The sequence below is a fragment of the Malus domestica genome, chromosome 16 (assembly GCF_042453785.1).
Source record: "Malus domestica chromosome 16, GDT2T_hap1".
NCBI classification, from domain to species: domain Eukaryota; kingdom Viridiplantae; phylum Streptophyta; class Magnoliopsida; order Rosales; family Rosaceae; genus Malus; species Malus domestica.
In genome coordinates this window covers 3,104,276-3,125,002 of record NC_091676.1, presented here as the reverse complement: position 1 = coordinate 3,125,002, position 20,727 = coordinate 3,104,276, and the positions used below count along the sequence as shown (strand labels likewise).

The window sequence follows — 20,727 nt, the reverse complement described above, 5'->3', positions numbered from 1 at the left end:
AGTCACATCTTCGAACCGGAGCGTCAGTCGGCCTTCTTTGCACATGTCCAAATCACCGGAACCGATTTTCTCTCATCTTTCCTTCAATTTCGGCTACTCCTACTTTACCTCGGATATCCTCATTCTCAATCTTATCCTTTCTCGTGTGCCCACACATCCCACGAAGCATCCTCATCTCTGCTACACCCATTTTGTGTACGTGTTGATGTTTCACCGCCCAACATTCTGTGCCATACAACATCGCTGGCCTTATTGCCGTCTTATAAAATTTTCCCTTGAGCTTCAGTGGCCTACGACGGTCACACAACATGCTGGATGCACTCTTACACTTCATCCATCCAGCTCGTATTCTATGGTTGAGATCTCCATCTAATTCTCCGTTCTCTTGTAAGATAGATCCTAGGTAGCGAAAACGGTCGCTTTTTGTGATCTTCGCTAAATTGCTCCGGTCATTAGTGTGGATAAGTATATAAATGGATAGAGATAGGAAAGCAAACACAAGATGTACGTGGTTCACCCAGATTGGCTATGTCCACGGAATAGAAGAGTTCTCATTAATTGTGAAGGGTTTACACAAGTACATAGGTTCAAGCTCTCCTTTAGTGAGTACAAGTGAATGATTTAGTACAAATGACATTAGAGTACAAATGACATTAGGAAATATTGTGGGAGAATGATCTCGTAATCACGAAACTTCTAAGTATCGGAGTGTGGTATCATCTTGACTTGCCTTATCTGTCTCATAGGTAGATGTGGCAGCTTCTCTGGAAGTACTCTTCCTCCATCCAGGGGTGGTATCTTTAACTGGTGGAGATGCACAAGGTAATGTATCAATTTCACTTGAAGCTTACTTGTAGTTTCAGGCTTGGTCAAGCGCGATACAAACCATGTAGTAGGAGTCCCCCAAGTCGCCGAGCTAGGGGATTTGCTGAAAGAGGTGACAGACAAGGTAAGCAATCAGAGCTCCAGCTGATTGTTCACCTTCTCCCCATCTTGCAGCAGCATGAAGGATAAAGAGAAGAAAAATGAGAAGAGATGATATGGGATACTTTTGATTTTGAAGAAGTAACTTTCCACAGGCTTATTCTTGAACTGAGCTGGAGGGTTTTCTGGTTTCCTCCAGAGTATAAGGCCGACTGAAGAATTTGAGGGTCAAAACAAGTCCATCAAATCTAGAGTACGTTCGACCCTGCTGATATGGGATACTTTTGCTTTTGACAAAGTAATGGATGGATCGGCACGTGTGCTGTTACGCTTGTCTCCACATGCTTCCTTGTATCCTTCGCACTTGCCCTATCTGTTCCTCAAGCAGATGCGGTATCTTCCCTGGCAACATAAGATGTTGAAGATGAGTACTCGAGAGCAATGCCAGGTAAGTAATCAGGTAAGGGGTTCCAGGCTGTCAGTTCCTGGCTGGGAGCTTGATTTCAAGTGCTGACTGATTGCTCTCTTTCTCCTTGTCTTGCAGGTAAAAACAAGGCCAAAAGAAAAGACAGGGAAAAAGCATGATATGGGATACTCTTGCTTTTAACCCTGATGATATGAGATATTCTTGCTCTAGTATAGCTTGTTTGCAGAGGTATTATCGGGGGGAAAGAAAGCTGAATATTTCGAAAGGCTTCGTTGGGAGTGCCCTCTCAGATATGAGGAAGGGTTGAGCATTTTTGCAGGTCTGCCTGTCCGTTGGGGATGGAGGTCGACATATATAGGAGTCTCCCTAACAACAAGTAGTAATGCTATTCCTTTACCCTGCTTGGTCATAGCACGGTAGTGGGAGCTGCCAGCTTCACATGTTTTAACTCTGTCAGAGCACTTTGAAAAAGTGGTATGTGGTATCTGGCTCTCGAGATTCGGAGAACGATGCTTCTTCGATTTTTGAGAAAGCAATCATGGTGGGGGTCTGGCTCTCGAGATTCGGGGAGCAGTGTCTCTTCGATTTTTGAGAAAGTAATCATGTTGGGAGTCTGGCTCTCGAGATTCGGAAGGCGGTGCCTCTTCGATTTTGGAGTAAGCAATCTTGTTGGGAGTGTTTTCTCGGATGTGAGTAAAGGTTGGGCATGTTTGCTAGTCTACCTTGCCACGAAGCACGGAGGTTGACACACAGGGACTTTCCAATTATCCAGCAGTGGTACTGTTCCTTTACCCTTGTGGGTAATAATATGGTAGCTAGACCTTCAAAATTTATGTGTCTAAACTTTGTTAGTGCTGTTTCTTTGCTATTCTTTTACCTTTCTTGGTCAGAGCGATGTAGTGGGAGCTGCAAGCTTCACGTGCTCAACTTTGGCAGAGACTTTGACAAAGTTATCTGTGGTACCCATGAGCTATTGTTGCGTGTGGGAAGTGGGTGATTGAACAGTAAGATTCATGTGCTTTCTACTTCACCAGAAGTCTTCGACAGAATGCCCATAATTTCCGCAAAGCTGAGTGTGCGTGTGACAGGTGCTGACAAGGCTAGAAAAAAAGGTGCCTCTTCGATTTCTGAGATCGGCCCTCGTGGTCTCTGAGCAGCCCAGCTTTTGAGAAAGCGAGCGCCTCTTCGATTGATTCGGAGAACGATGCCTCTTCGATTTTTGAGAAAGCAATCATGCTGGGGGTCTGGCTCTCGAGATTCGGGGAGCAGTGTCTCTTCGATTTTTGAGAAAGTAATCATGTTGGGAGTCTGGCTCTCGAGATTCGGAGGGCGGTGCCTCTTCGATTTTGGAGCAAGCAATCTTGTTGGGAGTGTTTTATCGAATGTGAGTAAAGGTTGGGCATGTTTGCTAGTCTACCTTGCCACGAAGCACAGAGGTTGACACACAGGGACTTTCCAATTATCCAGCAATGGTACTGTTCCTTTACCCTCTCTTCGATTTTTGAGAAAGTAGTCATGTTGGGAGTCTGGCTCTCGAGATTCGGAGGACTGTGCCTCTTCGATTTTGGAGCAAGCAATCTTATTGGGAGTGTTTTCTCGAATGTGAGTAAAGGTTGGGCATGTTTGCTAGTCTACCTTGCCACGAGGCACAGAGGTTGACACACAGGGACTTTCCAATTATCCAACAGTGGTACTGTTCCTTTACCCTTGTGGGTAATAATATGGTAGCTAGACCTTCAAAATTTATGGGTCTAAACTTTGTTAGTGCTGTTTCTTTGCTATTCTTTTACCCTTCTTGGTCAGAGCGATGTAGTGGGAGCTGCAAGCTTCACGTGCTCAACTTTGGCAGAGAACTTTGGCAAAGTTATTTGTGGTACCCATGAGCTATTGCTGCGTGTGGGAAGTGGGTGATTGGACAGTAAGATTCATGTGTTTTCTACTTCCCCAGAAGTCTTCGACAGAATACCCATAATTTCCGCAAAGCTGAGTGTGCGTGTGACAGGTGCTGACAAGGCTGGAAAAGTAGGTGCCTCTTCGATTTCTGAGATCGGCCCTCGTGGTCTCTGAGGAGCCCAGCTTTTGAGGAAGCGAGCGCCTCTTCGATTTCTGAGATCGGCTTTCGTGGTCTTTGAGCAGCCCAACTTTTGAGAAAGCAAACACCTCTTCGATTTATGAGATCAACCCTCGTGGTCTCTAAGCAGCCCGGCTTTTGAGAAAGCAAACGCCTCTTCGATTTCTGAGCAGGCGCCTCTTCGATGTCTGAAGCTCCGTCGAGTGCAGCTTTTTATAGGGCTGGCATTAAGTTCCAAAGCACACTTGAATCTCCACCAGTAGAAGCTCCATTCTTGCACTTCTAAGATCTTGATTTGTCCGACCTCTTCTCTCTTCAATACCTTTGAAAATGTCTGGCCCCTCCGACCGTCGTTTTGACTTGAACCTTGTTGAAGAGGCAGCCCCGCCTTCTCCAGACAACATATGGCGCCCATCCTTCGTCTCCCCTACTGGTCCTCTTACCGTTGGGGATTCCGTGATGAAGAATGATATGACCGCTGCGGTGGTGGCCAGAAACCTTCTCACTCCCAAAGATAACAGACTACTTTCCAAACGGTCTGATGAGTTAGCTGTTAAGGATTCACTGGCTCTCAGTGTTCAGTGTGCAGGTTCTGTGTCTAATATGGCCCAACGCCTATTTGCTCGAACCCGCCAAGTTGAATCATTGGCGGCCGAAGTGATGAGTCTCAAACAGGAGATTAGAGGGCTCAAGCATGAGAATAAACAGTTGCACCGGCTCGCACATGACTATGCTACAAACATGAAGAGGAAGCTTGACCAGATGAAGGAAACTGATGGTCAGGTTTTACTTGATCATCAGAGATTTGTGGGTTTGTTCCAAAGGCATTTATTGCCTTCGTCTTCTGGGGCTGTACCGCGTAATGAAGCTCCAAATGATCAACCTCTGATGCCTCCTCCTTCTAGGGTTCTGTCCAGTACTGAGGCTCCGAATGATCCCCCTCCGATGCCTTCTCTTTCTGGGGCTCTACCGACTGCTGAGACTTCTCCTAAGCAACCTTTGTGAAGGCTCCATCTTGTTTGTTTATTTTGACTCATGTATATGTACATATTTTTTCTTATATGTAATAGTACATGGAAGATTTTCTTAGTGTGATCGGAAGTTCAGAACATGGAATAGTACATCACTTGTTATTATATAAATGGTATGATATTTGTGTGTTAAAAGTTAATAACTTAAAAATTAAAATTTCTCATCACTTATATACAAACACATAATGTATCATTAGTGTTCTAGTTACAATGAAAAAAAATTCAGAAAATAGGGGAAAAAAAGACCGTTGGGAGAGGATTGGATGCTCTAGCAGCTTTATCAAACGGAGGCAGATTCTCTGCCCTCCCACTTCACGTGTCTTCCCGTGCCCTCCTGTTTTGTGTGGTCACGGTTAAGCCACGTCAACATTTTATATATATTTTTTATACAGCAGATAATAAGACAAAAATGAATAGTAATATAAAATGTTGACATGGTTTAACTGTAACCACACAAACAGAAGGGCACGGGAAGTGGGAGGGCAGAGAATATGCCTCCTTATCAAACAGTCCAAGCGTTGACCCTGTGCGCGTTGAATCCACTCTCTCATTTTGGTTTTTTCTTCCAGTAAATTAGGGTTTCATACAATGTTTTTCAATTTTTAAAATTTCATAAAACGGCTCATGATTTTTTCGTGCGTCATTGTATGAGAATTTTAAAGGTGGTGTTATTTGTTAACGTTGGGCCCTTTTAGGCCCAGCAAATGGCATAAACCCAAGGAAAGACTAAGGAGCCCACGGCCCAAGGGGTTCAAAGAGGGTTGACCCGAACACTCGAGCTGACCGAGACAAAAGAAAAATCACTCAACCGCGTGGAACATGTGAGCGAACTGACAACTTTATTGCACAAGTCTCTAGGGGCAGAACTACTCAAGTGCTATTCAGACCATAGAGCAACTTACAATCCACAACAAAGGCCTAGGATAGAACGTAAAGGCAGTCGGAATAATGCTTGGCAAGGAGGGTAGAGTAACCAAGGTCTAAGTGGGACACTCTGCTCGCCTGAACCTAAAAGGCACATCACCCCGACTACTAACGCGAACAAGGGCATGGGCGAATAGGTGGAAATGTGTCAATAAGCTAGTGCAAGTTGTTGGCACACTAAATGTCAGTTGGAGAGCCCACAAGAGAGAGAATAGAGTGAATATATGAACCGAGCGCTATTTAGCCTTGAAATCAATATGTTGATGAGCAACAAAGTGGATGTAGCCATTTTTAAGGGGCGAGCCACTTATATCTTTGAGTCCCTTTAATACCAGCATGTTTCTTAAGCCCGTCTAAAGTGATTTAATTAAGTTTTGTAACCTTACAATTTTAACGTTAACATGATCCACACATCCATTTTACTCCTCACACCCTCTTAATTTTCAATCGTCGGATCAAATGAATTGAAGAATATCAATGAACAAAAATTAACAAAAGTGTGTGGGAGGTAAAAAAATGGTGAGTGTATAGCACCACTCATTTGTAATTGAATGAAAATATGAGGAGGCGAAATATAATTTACCATTTTTTCGTTTTCTTGTTTTTTGATTTATGGGATTTTTGAAACCCCTTTTAAAATGGCTGAAAGCATCATGAAAAAATAATTGTATTTAATTATGTTGATATAAAAACATAAAAGTGTTTGCAAACTTAGATTTAACCAAATTTGTTAGAAACGATACTTAAGTTTCAAATATCACCAGCATTGTACGCTGGTATATTCAATTTGTGGCTCCAGATCAATATAACAAATCAAGGGCGGTGCAATCATCCAGGGTTGTATAAATTAGAATTGTCAGGAAGCGAAAGCAAAACAAGAAGTGCTGTTGTAACCAGGGCCGGCCCAAGCTCAGGGTTGGCGGGACGACTGTTCGGGATCTAAAATAATTTAGAGCACCAAAATTATTACGATAGTATATTTATATATATTTTTATAAGAGTATAAAATTTGGTTTAATGAAATTTTTTTTTAACTAGAACTGATAGTTTTGTTGTTTGAAATTAATGAGGAGGTTTTGAGTTCAAAATACCATGTGTGCTTATTTATTTTTCAATTTTTACAAATTTATTTTCATAAGATTATAAATATATAAATTTGGCTAAATGATCAAGTAGTTTAATTAGAATCAATGGTTTTTGTTTTTTTAAATTAACGAGAGGTCCTAAGTTTAAAATGCTAAGTGCATGTTTATTCTTTTCAATTTTTACGAATATTTGTTTGGTTGTTAATTTATTTTTAATTAGTAGCTAGTAGCTAGTAGCTATATGAGTTGTTATTTTTAAACATTTGTTCCAATTCAAGTCTAATATTCAATGAAGAGTAATGCGTTGACCAAATTTTTAGACCAAATTTGCAAATCATATAACGTGTCATTAAAAAATTTAATTTAGTACCAATTTATTACTTATACATATCAATTAAAAACTCAAAAACATCATTATTTTTTTAGTCCCATATTAACAAGGTTAGTAAATAAGAAAAAACACCTCACGATTTATACAAAACACTTTAAAAGTTCAGATGGAAAACAAAACTCATATCTATCTACTTGTAAACCCGGAGTTTTTCTGTTTCCTTCTCACGATACAAAATAAATTAGTTTTTATGTATTTCTAAATTATAAAATTTGAAGTGATTTTCTAAGTATAATTTTATCGATATCTTATGTGTGAAAATAAATATTTTTCTTATATAAAGTGAAGGCATATGTTTTTAGAGTCGCTCCAGATCTTAAAAATCTCTAAACCATTCCTGATTGTAACCCAACCACAAATTAATTGTTTCCAATTTTAATTATCCAGATATGTGTACGAACAAATGACTATTCGACAACGTTTGTTATTCCTTTATCAGCATCGAAACATGATTTATAGCAATAATATAATTCCATAACGCATCAAAGACGAGATTGTCTCTATTATTTAAACCCGCCACTTTAATTAGTTGAGCACAAACTCACAAAGTTGGGAATCTATCATACATGTATTATTTGTTAAGAATATCATTCTCAATCTAACGAAAGAATCAAAGATGTTTGGCTAGAAATGCTTCATGAGTCATTACATTAAATAATTCAGGGGCTTGTAGGCCCCGTAGGTCAATTTGGTATTTTCAATATAATCCTTAGCTGTTATTCTCGCTCAATTGTCTTATCTCTATTAATCTCTATTAATTAATGAAATATTTTTGTCAATAAAAAAAAGGTAAAAAAATTACTTAGTCTTTTATCGCACAACAAAAAATGATAGGCAATAATGTAATTTTACAAGTCTAAATTTTACTGTTTTTTATTGAAGTCTCACCTACATGTGATATTAAAATACCTCCAATATTTAAAAAAAAAAAAAAAACCTCCCACTCCCCCCCCCACATGTTCTCTCTCTCTCTCTCTCTCTCTCCCTCTCTCCTTCTCATTTTCTAAAACAATGTGTTCATACACACAAAATATGTAGGTAAATGTTAATATTAATTTTAAAATAATATATTTATTTATATTCTTTTGCAAAATAACTTAAAAGGACCTATAAAATAAAAATGGGTGAAATAACAGCAGCGGGCCATTGTCCACTCCATCTTAGGGGTGGGTTCAAAAAACCGAAAACCGAAAAAAACCGAAAACCAAACCAGACCGAGGCCGAAAAAAACCGAACCGAAAAAAAACCGAACCGAAACTATCAAACTGAACCGAACCGAATCTGACCAGTTCGGTTTCGGTTTTTGAGGTTCGGAAACCGAACAGAACCGATATAAATATTTAATTATTTTTTTCAATATTTATAAATAGTTTAGTCATACAATCCTAACAAAATAGAACCCGTGGCCAAGTTGGTTTCAGTGAAACTTTAGAAGCTAGGGCCATGGGTTCGAACCCTCATGCCTCCATTTCGGAGAATCTTTTTATTTTTTATGAGATTCAACCCTTTAACCCTAGCCACTAGTTGAACCTTTTCAATTTTTCATTCCCTTATCCCTCACCTCTGTACTCTGGACGACTGGACCCTCTCCTTCCCACTCCCAGTTCCGCCGCTCTTCGTCTTCTTCCTTCCCACTCCTAGCAACCTGCAACAAAACCCTTTAACCATAGCCACTAGTTGCACCTTTTCAAATTTTCATTCCCTTATCCCTCTCCTCTGTACTCTGGACGACTGAATCCTCTCCTTCCCACATCCAGCTCCGTCGCTCTTCGTCTTCTTCCTTCCCACTCCCAGTGACCTGCGACCCGTCTCACATCTCGTCAATTTGCAAGTGTCGCCGACTCGCCGTCTCACTCTCAGTCTCCTTCCTTTGCACGGTAATTTCTCTCATGTTCTACAGATTTTGTTTTTAATTTCATGGGTTTTGCAGATTTTATTTTCAATTTCATGGGTTCTGTAATTTCATTGGTTTTGCGATTTGTTTTGGGTTCTGTAATTTCATGGGTTTCGCGACTTCCTCTTGGTTTTGCTATTTCTGAACACTATTAGTTGAAGCTAATTTTGGGGTTCTGAAGTAGGTAGGTGTAGAGAAAATTTCAATATTTAAGTCCATTTGTTGAATTTGCATGCTAAATTTGAGTTGGGAACTTTGCTTACTTGTTACCCAGTTGGATTTTTGAGCTACTTTTGCAGTTTCTTTCTTCGTCTTAATTTGCGAACAATTTGATCATGTTTGACTTATCATTTTGTTTTTGGGGTAATCTGTCAAGCTGGTAATATATGTGGAAGCTCGGCTATTGGAGGAAATCAACAGCTTTTTATCCAGTGAGTGAGAAATCTAATCAATGAGACTTGTTTATCAACGTATGCTAATAATATTTTGGATTATGTATAGTTCTCGTCAACGATACAAGACTAAGCGATGAGTAGTAATTGTATAAGATAATTGTGATGAATTCCACAGTCTTGAAGTCATGCTACATTCAGTTATACATAGAAGAGAGATTCCACCACAATTAACTTTGTCTACTTGTTATCCAGGCGAGTGTGGCAGCAAAGACCGCCTTGTTTGAAGCCCATCCAGGGCTGCTGCATTCAAGGTATTTTAGATATAAAAGCATTTGTTTTCATATTCATCTGATTTGCAATCCGATTTCTTGCACGACAAACACATATCTGCTTACATATTTTCCCATTTTATTAGGTGATCAGAGTGTTGCAGAAACCGTCGTGAATGTGCTCACTTCACTTCCTTTTATAGTTCTTGGAATCCACTCCCCAAGGTAATATTTTTTTGTAAGTCAGTTGATAGACACAGACATATTCTTACTGATACATCAGGTCTAATTGAATTTATCCTCCTTGGGGAAACAGGAAAAATCTAAGTACCAAGCTATATGCTAATTCGTTTATTGGAGTTGGGGTCGCCTCAAGTTCATATCATTCTTCGAGAGGAAAACTAAGGCAGTATTTAAGATGGGCCGACTATACAATGATAGCCACAACAACAGTAGTAAGTCAGATAAAAACTCCCCAAAATAAGCGTTAGTTGTTTATTCGAAGAAGCGTTACTATTAATTTGTATATGCTCAAACTCATCTTTGGCATGTTTGCATGGATTGTGTCTCTAAAGTTGCTCAGTTGTGTTAGATTGCTTATGAAACATACAGAGCACGGCAATGAAAGCTACGGCAATGAAACATCAGTAGGCTATAAATTTTGTTCATTGTGTTAGAATGCTTATGTTATAATTGTGTTGGAGATGTTAAAATTTTAGATTTCAATTTTGTTTTCATTTTTCCAAAAAAAAAAAAAAAAAACTGAACCGGGCCGAAACCGAACCGGAAAAAATCGAACCGAAAAAAAACCGAAAAAATTGAACCGAACCGAACTTTCGGTTCGGTTTCGGTTTTGGCAAAAAACCGAACCGTTTCAAACCGAACCCAGCCCTACTCCATATATCTCCCCCTTCGTTGTCCAAACACCCATCACTGCTTCATAAGACGCATGGCACCTTGAAATCCAAAGGAAAACTCAAACGCCCAAACGCAATTGAGTTTAGATCGAGGTGATGCGGTAATTTATTAAAACGAGAAGTTATATCATTTGTGAGAGATGAGTGAGACTATGCAGGAAACGAGAAGTTAAGTGGAGGTGAGGCGGTTTTTTTATGTTGGGTGAAAAGGGAAAGTAGACGAGAAAATGAGACAATAAATTGGGCTTAGGAGCACCCAAAAAGAAGGGCTCGACCGAGTACTTACATTGGCACTTCATTCACTTGCGGGCTTTGACTGCAACCCAAATTAGATGAGGTGTCCACTAAGAAAAGAAGTAGAGAAACACAAAGGATATGAACCATATAATATTATATCATACAACGTGCATTTACGCATGTAATGTGTCTTTTGTGTACATTAAGAGAATAAAAGTCACTTAGTACTACGGTTTGGTAGTATTCTTCTTCACTTGTAAGTGAGAGGTTTTAGGTTCGATTCTCGTCAAAAGCGAATTTGAACCACATTATTGCTAACTTATTATAAGGCTTAGCCCACCACTTTCCCCTTACCGTAGATAATATCGTTTGTTAAAAAAATAAAAAATAAAAGATTTACATATATAACTATTTAGTAATTTGGTTTTTTAAGTTTTATAATTTTATATGTTACTTAAAACTCACAACATCAAACTAGATGAATTTTCAATCTTTGAACATGGGTTACGTTTGTTCATAGTTTTATTTTTTTTTTATTTTTTTATGAGATGTTGGAGGAAATTTTGTATAGGTAATGCTTAAATTTTTATATGTTGGAGGAAATTAAGAATGAATGATGCTTTGACTCCTTAAATTCGTCTAAAAAACGAGTTCAGAAAGTCTCTTCTTGTTCGTGAAATTGAAAGTACTCAAATATAATTTCCCTCTCTCACACCAACATTAAATTAAAAAAAAAACACTTCTCTAACAAATTTCGAGACCACGAGATGACTCATGGTGTCGGAAAAGGAAAACGAAGATCATGACAGATGAACTTTGCTGGCAAACAATGACCCTTTGGCAGACAAACACGATGACTGCAACTTAGGAAGATGACTCTAACGGACGAAGCCGAAAACCAATGTTGCCGGATAAGACGACATAGATGGTTTGGCAAAGAAAGGAGAGAAGATCAATTGACGAACAAAAATTTGGATTAAGAAGTCTAGCCAACCGCAACTCAGAGGTTAACGATGGACTATAAAGATGGTTCACTCAGGTTCCCAAATAAATAAATGGGTGTTATTTGAAATTTTTTTGTTTTTGTTTTTGTCACTTTGTTGGGTTTTTTTATTAATAATTTAAATAATAAAAAATATACACCACGAAGAAAAGGTTTAATAGTGGTTAAACAACAATTTTTTCTATCAGTCCATTATATATATATATATATATATATATATATATATATATATATAATATTCACAATAAGATTAAAGTAGAGGATAAGCATGACTAATTTAGGGTTAATTACACTAACATCACTTGAGGTTTATCATTTTTTCACAAAATCCCCTCAGGTTTGAAACATTACACTCACACGCCTTGACGTTTTAATTCATTTTCACATCCACCCCTTAAGGACAAACAAAATAAACAAATTATATTAAAACATTAAAAAAAACAAAATGAAACCCTAGATGCATGTCTTATATCATTGGATCCTTCATCCCTGACAATTTCTTAGCCGGCACCCTAAATGCATATATATCGTATCGCTTCTTCCCTTGCAATTGCTTAGCAAGCACACCCCACCGGTGGGGCCCTTGGTTGTAGTTTAATTTAATTAATCATATTAATTGAATTAAAATAATAAATTATGTTTGACTTATGGTCATTTGGCCCCCTCAGTTAGAGATGATTTTTTGTCAAATGGCTATATTTAGCCTTTGACCCTTTGACCCCCTCGGTTAGAGATGGTATAAAATATGGCCTAACATTGTTCATTAAAATATAATTTTTTTTTCAGGGCTATATGGTTAAAAAGAACCATTTGGCACTCATTCGGTTGAAGATGACCTTAATATTGAAAAAGTCTCATAAAATGGTTTGGGCAGCTGGGCTTGGACCTTGACATAAAAGAAATTAGGGCAATGGGCCAAGCCATGTATAAGTCCAAGGCCCAAAACAATGCTAGGTCAATGAAGCCCGTCAAAGTTTTTTTTTTACTAGTGTTTTTATTTGGATTTTAGGATTAGCTCGTAACGTCGTTGCCATTGTACTGAAGCGTTCAAAGTTTTGAATTGCATATAAAATTTGAAATAAATATGAAAATGCCAAATCCAAGTTTCCTACAATAGTCATATTTTTGTTAAATTTTAATTTGAAAAAGGGTAAATTAAACTTTACCATCTCAGGTTTGGGGTCAATTTCAATTTCTTATATCTTTAAAACATTTCACTTTCATATCTCAAGTACTATTTTATTTCAATATAATTCATCCATTACAATTTCCATTCATTGATCCGTTAAGAGCTGACGTGGCTGACACATTTGTGCCACGTGACAAAAAATATGTATTAATTTTTTTTTTTAAAACCTGAATCTTCTAAAAAAAAAAATAAAAAAACCTGAAAGAAAAACCCCAAAATCCCTTCGGCTTCCCCACTATGCACCCCTTTCTCCCAAAGATCCCAAAATCCCCTAAACCCCTTCCCCCATCCCCCATCACTCGCCTAGTCCCTCATCTCCAACCCCTTATCTCTTCTCACCCTCGTATCCTTCACCTGTGTTAGAACCCCCGCCGCCATGGCCTCATTTTGGCTATTATCTGACGTCGAGCACAGATACAGCAGCACTCCCACCGCGTACTCCGTCACCCGATCTGAGATCTTCATAATCGTCTTCACCAGTATCGGCACAGTCAGCCGGTGCGTCACAAATGCCGTGCAACCCTCGGGGACTTTGCATAGCAGTTCGATCGTCGCGAGTGCACGCTCCGAGCCCTGCGGTCCCGCCATCGGGATCTGCAATTCGCCTGACATTTTTGAAATTGAAGGAACGTTTGGGGGATGAGTCGAAATCAGGGGTAAAGAGAGTGGGGGAGAGGGAGTTGGTTGGGAAGCTCGAGAGGGAGAACAGGGGTGGGGAGGGATTGCGGGGGAGGTGAGGGTGGGTTATGCGTTTTTCAGGTTTTTTTTTTTTAAATTAATTTTTTTTTTGCCATGTGGCACACATTTGGCAGCCATGTGGCACAAATGCAGCAGCCACATTAACTCTTAACAGATCAATAAATGAAAAATGTAATGGATGCATTATATTGAACTAAAATAGTACTTGAGGTATGAAAGTGAAATGTTTTAAAGATGTTGTAAGGAATTTAAATTGACCCCAAACCTAATATAGTAAAGTGTAATTTACCTTTTGAAAAATGTTTATCATGTGGTGGTTACGGGGTCCTTTTCCTCTGATTTTGCATTGAGGCGGCTTTTAAGAAGACGAATAAGGTTGATGTGGAAAACAATAAGACGTAAACTCATTTTGTGCATTGGTTAAGGATAAGATTGAATAAACTAGTGGTTGGTCAAGTTTGAGCAAGTTGTTTGGAAGGCAACTGAAAACAGAAACCCTAAAAAGGGTTGAGATCTCTTGCCAATTATGATTTGCATAAGCTATTTGGCTAGTGGTACAACCAAAACTTGCAATTCCCCACTTATATTCTTCTATGTTGTGGATAATATATTCTCAAAGTGGACATCAGAATTCATTGTTTGCCACTATCCCACCAATGAATCAGGAGAAAATTTTGAGTGCTTCGTAAACACAGCTCGGTATAATAAATGTTATAATATAAGTGATTGAATTTGGTTTTTTTTCAAATATATAATCACTTATTTTTTTGAATGCTTCAGAGATACAACTCGATATAATACAAATAATTGAATTTGTTTTTTTTTTCAAATATCTAACCACTTATTATAACATTTGATGTACAGGACCGTGCTTGCGCACTCAATAAATTCTCAAGAACCACGTCTGGAAGCTTCTAGATAGGATGTTGATATTACCAAAAACACCCCGGATAAATAACAAAGTTGCAAATCAGGACGCTGGCTTGATCTCTTGGTCAAACCTCAACCCAAAAGCCAAAGATTCAGTCTTTTTCTACTGATTTAGCCGTTGAGTTTCAGTTTCTTCCCCACCATTTCTCTGCGTTTTCCCCAATTTTTCATTTCTTTAATATTATATTATTCCTCCTTTGATTTAATTAAACAATTACCAAACCCTAAAAATTATTAAACCCCTCCATTGACCTCCCTCTCCTTCTTCGCCTTGTTAGTCACGCTCTCTCTCTCTGAACAAAAACCCTCAAAATTCTCGTTCTTTCGGCAATGCGCGTTGTTTTGCCCCTCTCAGCATGAACAACATCTCTCACAGCTTCTCCTCCTCCACCTCCTCCTCCGTCAATTCCGCCTCCATCACCACCGGTGATCCGGTAAGTGCATCACTCGCTTGAAGCTTTTGAGTTTTGAAGTTTCGATCACTTTGAATTCATTAGGCCCTGCAAAGACTAAACCTTTTTGCTCAATTTTTCGGTTTGCTTGGACAATTTCTGTACAATTTTCGTGTGTAAACTGCAATTGTTTAGCTTTTTGAAGCTTAATTAAGTTAAATTCAGTTCCGTTGATTACGTTATGCTCGAAAAGTTATGAACTTTTTTATTGGTTTAATTGAATTCGATGGCTTAGCTCGAATTGATGTCGAAAGCTTCTGAATTTGATTTCTGTTGTTTGATTTCTTTTGATTGTAGAATACAATGTTATGCCTGCAAAGTAACTTTTTGATTGGTTTGATTGAATTCGATGGCTTAGCTCGAATTGATGCCAAAAGCTTCTGAATTTGATTGCTGTTGTTTTATTTCTTTTGGTTATAGAATGCAATCTCGAGTCGGAGGAGCATGGATGGTAGTCAAGCCTTGGCTGCTGAGCCATCGCGTCGATGGCGTGACATTTTCTGGTTGGGAGTGTTTCTAATTCATTTGGTTTTGGTGGGATGTGCACTTATAGTTCTGGGAATCAATAGGTTTAAGAAAACAGATAGGCTAAACATAGATAGGTACACCCAGAGGTTTTTGGAAAATCAAAGGGGGTTGACGGAGAACTATTGGCTGCTTTATGCTCTTGCCGGTGGAGTTGGGACACTTCTTGGTTGGACATGGTTGTTCTTCCTCCGTTCTCAAGCGAATCACATGATGAAGTTTGCGGTTCACATCTTGACTACTTATCTTGCTGTGATTAGTGTTCTATTGTTTTGGATGGAACAGTTTTTCTGGGGCGTTGCATTTGCGATTGGTGCTGTATTGCAGTTCATGTATGTTCTTTCAATTGTGGACAGGTATGACTTTGAAATTTCATTGTTAGTTTGTATCTTACAAATCTAAATAATTGTCCAGGATTAAGTAAACTTAATAGTTTATTATAATTTTGTTTGAACTTATATGTGGCCTATAGATCTTACATGTTGGTTCTTCTGTTAGACCGTTATAGGGGATTTTGGCTTAAAAATTAAAAATAAACATTGAAAATGATTTCTTTTGAACTAATAAGTGAATAAAGTGGAAAAAAGATGCAATATCTAGGTTTATGTTCACAAACTGGAACCTGCATACTAAATTTTCTTTTGGGCTGCTATTCCTTTAGCTGCATAATATGAAACTCTGTTGGCTGAACCGAAAATTTGTATTCTTCATATATGGATGTAATTATACACATTTTAGTATTTATACTGTGAGGCTGGCTTGCCTATGTTTTAGAATTAGGGCACGTGATCGGGGTTATTCTGCTGTGAAAATTGTATCTGATACACCGTGAGTGGTCCCAAGTAGTTGTGTATTGAAGAAGTTTTCCGCAGTTGTATACGCTGTTTTTAGGTTGCAGAGGTTTGACCTTTTGCTTTCCTATTACTTGATTGTCAAGATAGGCCACTGGACCATTCTTGAGCTGCAAGAGGAACAATTCTTTGCACTTATAGAATGTCTTAATGCATATTAAATTAGGAATGGAATGATCATATCCCTTTGCAGTCTTTCTGACTCTATTGTTAATAAATAGACTTCCCTTTACCATGCTGGTGCTACAAGCCGCTGTCAAGATGGTATGGAGTCTACGAGAAGTTATGAGAGTAGCATATGCTTTCATGCTTATTATGCTTGTTTGGATGGTACTATGGTCGTTTGGGGCAGCTGGTGTTGTAGCTTCAAGCATTGGAGATGGTGGACGCTGGTGGCTTCTTGTGGTGAGCTGGCAAGTTTTGCTCTTCTTTCATCTATTATTATTGGGATATGAATGCAATATAACAATTACAATGCCTCAGCTAATGACGTTAATAATGCTGTCACATATGTACTTAGGTTCTCTCTATAAGCTTATTTTGGACGGGGGCAGTACTCTGTAATACTGTGCATGTTATAGTGTCTGGGATGGTGTTTCTTGTTCTTATCCATGGTGGTAGGGAGGCACCATCAATGCCTCCAAACTCACTGATGAAGTCTCTTCGGTATGCAGTCACAACTTCTTTTGGCAGTATCTGCTATGGTTCACTTTTCACAGCTTTCATTCGGACACTGCGGTGGAAGGTACACATTCATGTGTTTGCTTTTCTGAACGATGATTTTTCCTAATATTTCTGTTTAAGTTTGAGAGTGAGTATCTTAATATCTTAGTTCTTACGATTCCGAAACATATTTCAGATCAGGGGAGTTCGGTCCAAGATAGGCAACAATGAGTGTCTACTTTGCTGTGTTGATTTTCTCTTTAATCTAGTGGAGACTCTTGTCCGTTTCTTTAACAAGTATGCCTATGTCCAGGTAGCTTTCTGTTGACAAACGCTGTCATTTCAATTTTCAATTGAGATTGAATCAACGTATTTTTTTCCAAAAGGAACTGGTGCACTGCAAGTAATGCTGCATAGAAACCTCACAACCTTTGTATGTAATTGGAAAAAGTCAACAGCAATTACCAATCCTTGCATTTTTTTTAAAAGGAACACCAAAATTGTTACCCTTAATACCAACAACAGTAATATTTATTTTAGTGAAAAACAAAGGCAGGCTGCTGATTATATTTTAAGTTAACATCTTGATTTTCCCTGCACGTTGTGATCCTTGTATCTAATCACAACATTTTTTTGCCTAAAACTGATCATCCTCGTTTTCAAGTTGTGCTATCTCATCCCCAAGTGACCTTCACTTAGTTCTTGCCATTTTCTTTAAGTTGTGTAGTGGTAGTTATTTCTGAGTGACCTTTTGCCTACAGATAGCTGTTTCTGGCAAAGGCTTCAATCATTCAGCGAGGGATGCCTGGGAGTTATTTCAGTCTACTGGAGTGGAGGCTCTTGTTGCCTATGATTGTTCAGGTGCTGTTCTATTGATGGGAACTGTTTTGGGCGGGCTTATTACAGGAACATCCGCGGGGATCTGGACATGGATTAAGTATAGGGACAGAGTGGTTATGGTGGGGTCCACTGCAATGTTGATGGGAATGGTCTTGGTAAGTTTCTTGAATCAGGATCTTTAATTTTGTTCATATTTTCTTGAGAGTAGAATACCTTAGCAAGGATCATGTATTTGCAGGTGGGGATAGCAATGGTGGTAGTGGAAGGTGCCGTTACATCTATTTATATCTGTTATGCAGAAGACCCCTTGTTGATTCACAGGTGGGATGCTGAGTTCTTCAACCAGATGTCAGAGATGCTACACCAGCGTCTTCAACATAGGAGCTCACGAGCGAGGGAAGTGTTAACCCACCATCGCTTTGATAACCACACACAAGAAACACTCCCTGCCTGAAAAGTTACCCGTGGTATAAAATGTACACTGTTATAGGAATCTTTGTCACTCACAGAAGAGGGAAATGTGATAGGTTTTTGAAGTTATTGGTTAGGGAGAGCTATGTCCAATACCTTCACGGAATTGGATTCAAGTTGAGGTGTGAAGAATGAGACAGGCAAGCAACTTCGTTGTTCTCTCGAGCATTCAATTATTAATCAATATCATATCCAGGTGGAGGTGCTTTGCCAAGGATTTTTCCGGTGATGCATTCGTTACTTCCGCTCCGTTAACCGGATATAGCCATGGAGGTATCACTTGTTTTTGTTGTCCATAACTAGGTTTTTTTGTTTCGGGGCCTCGATTATGTAGCTTGTGAATTATCAATTCATGGAAAGAGTACACTTTGATTTGCATCTGTTACATGTAATCAAAGATTGCATGCCTTTATCAAATATATATCTGTGTCTGAAAAATCAAAACATCCAAGTCCAATTTTGGAAACCAGTTGCGGGCTTACGGCAACATTTTTCTATATTTAGCTCAAGGAAAAAGGAGTCACAAGGGGAGAGAGACTGTTTTCGTCATCAATGCAAACATTACAAAAGCAGTAAACTCCAGAAGCTCAGAAATTGCAGGAAGCATCATTACAGCAAATAAGCTAGAGAGGGAAAAGCTTCTTTTCCTTGTAATGAGGCTGTACTCGACGCCTTCTCCAACTAGTGGCCCGCAATATGGAGGGAAACTTGCCTACACTAAAACACCAAACGTGTGATTGTGGTGGTGTCTAAATGAATCATGCATTCTCATGCAGTTTAGCTTTCTTGCATAAGCAATGTGTGATTAATTTGAAATATTTACTTCCATATGCTTTTTGAGGAAGTGTTTGAAAGTGGTTTTCCAACGAGTTTATATTACTTGCTAAATAAATGCTTACGATCACAAGTGTTTCATGTAAGAAGCAAGATCCAAAAGGTCACGTGAGGGGCACACACGTTGCATCACCAACAAGTAGTGTAGAGGGGGGAGAGAGACTTAGGGTTGGTTTGGTATTGTTGTGCTTTGAAAAAAAGCTGCGGCGAGAATAAGTGGCTGTGCTGTGAGAATAAGCGGCTGTGAAATAAATCAGCAGAGTGTTTGATAAATTTTTTTGTAAAAGTGCTTTTGAAAAAAAAAGGTCTGATAGTGGGTCTTTTCATTAAAGGAACACTGTAGCTCCACGTGCTTTGAAAAAAAGCCAGTTTTCCAAAGATGCAAATAGCAGCTTCAGCTTTTTCCTTTGATTTCAGCTTATTCTCACCGCAGCTTCCAAAATAAGCATTTTTTTTTCAGTTTATCAAACACCTAAAACCTTCACATTTTTTTTTATGGGTGCTTTTTTTTAAGCGCCTCACTTTCAAACCATCTCTTAATGAGTACAGAGCATCAAGAGATAACACAAAATACCAAAAACGAGCAGCAGAGGGGTGAAAGTGACACGCCATCAAAGTGTACGATTGCCGTATGAAATGCGTCATATTCTTTCGGCTTTGGCACACACAATAAATGTATTGCAAATCCAAATACACAAATTTGCTTATTTACTCACACCCCCACCCCTCAATATATTGACAGCAACAAATGCAGGACAGGGTTCTGCGGTGGTTTCTGTTACGGTGGGTCTGCCACAAACACAGAGGCTTAAGCGCGGCTGAAACTGGAATTGCCTTGCCATTACCAAGAGGTTCCTTTCAAGCAACGCCTTATTTATTAAAATCCCATTAAATCCAAATATTAAAATGCAGGAGGAAAATGCCAAATCTACAAAATATATTTTACTTTTATTGCTTTTTGGCCTCATCTGCAAAATAATCTGAGTTACACATCCCATCATTTTTCGCGCGCTCACACGCTTCCCCAGATTCGTATATTGCAGCTGCAAGACTTGCAGTCCTACAAGTAAAATAATAATTCTATAATCTACAGAGGTCGATGGATTAGATAGAAAGAGAGTTTGAGAGACAGAGAGAGAAGAGCGAAGCTTTTCTTATACAAATGAGTGATATTGCGGTTGGTATTTCAAGTTAATTTTGTATTGTCGTGTGTTTTAATATAATTTTACATAGCAAGCAAGTGGCTAGCTTGACATAGTGATTTGAATTTGGTTGAAGTTTTTCTTGAGAAAGAAAAGAGTTATCATTGTAAAGAGATGTCGACACTATTCGGGATTTTGAGCATAAAGATTCCATTAACCTGTAAAAAGTGGACCTAATCCTTGGGGATGTGGCAATATATCTAAGAAATTATTCCATCGAATGATTTCACCCTGGATACGGGAATCAAAAAAGAAAGAAGATGAGTTCTTCTTTCTTTTGTCACTTAGGAGCCGTGAAAGATGAAAGTTTTATGCATGGTTTTGAATGAGAGAAAGAAGTGAGGAATCATCTTTTCGACTCTGACTCTCCCACTCCAGTTGTTGCTTTTCCTCTTGACTTCTACTTATAATGGGAAAAACCTTACCTACGCTTTAGTACCACTATGACAACTTATACCTACGATACAATGACACATATGTTAACTTCTTAACTTGACATTGTA

The 20,727-nt window shown here is 38.7% G+C and overlaps 1 protein-coding gene and 1 long non-coding RNA gene across 3 annotated transcripts; both read left to right on the top strand.

Moving 5' to 3' along the window:
• Positions 1–8,379: 8,379 nt before the first annotated feature.
• Positions 8,380–10,090, top strand: LOC139192635 (uncharacterized). 2 transcript variants are annotated; one of them, XR_011576853.1, is made up of 5 exons: positions 8,397–8,730; positions 9,124–9,178; positions 9,395–9,453; positions 9,558–9,636; positions 9,728–10,090. It is a non-coding gene; the product is annotated as an uncharacterized lncRNA (long non-coding RNA). The 2 variants fall into 2 exon arrangements; XR_011576852.1 differs by having other exon boundaries at positions 8,380–9,178.
• Positions 10,091–14,441: 4,351 nt separating this feature from the next.
• Positions 14,442–18,626, top strand: LOC103402719 (uncharacterized). The gene is made up of 7 exons (XM_008341473.4): positions 14,442–14,820; positions 15,259–15,719; positions 16,436–16,619; positions 16,735–16,959; positions 17,074–17,190; positions 17,639–17,872; positions 17,956–18,626. Exons 1-7 carry the CDS (start codon positions 14,743–14,745, stop codon positions 18,169–18,171), a joined length of 1,515 nt encoding a protein of 504 aa, XP_008339695.3. The 5' UTR covers positions 14,442–14,742; the 3' UTR covers positions 18,172–18,626.
• Positions 18,627–20,727: the final 2,101 nt, after the last annotated feature.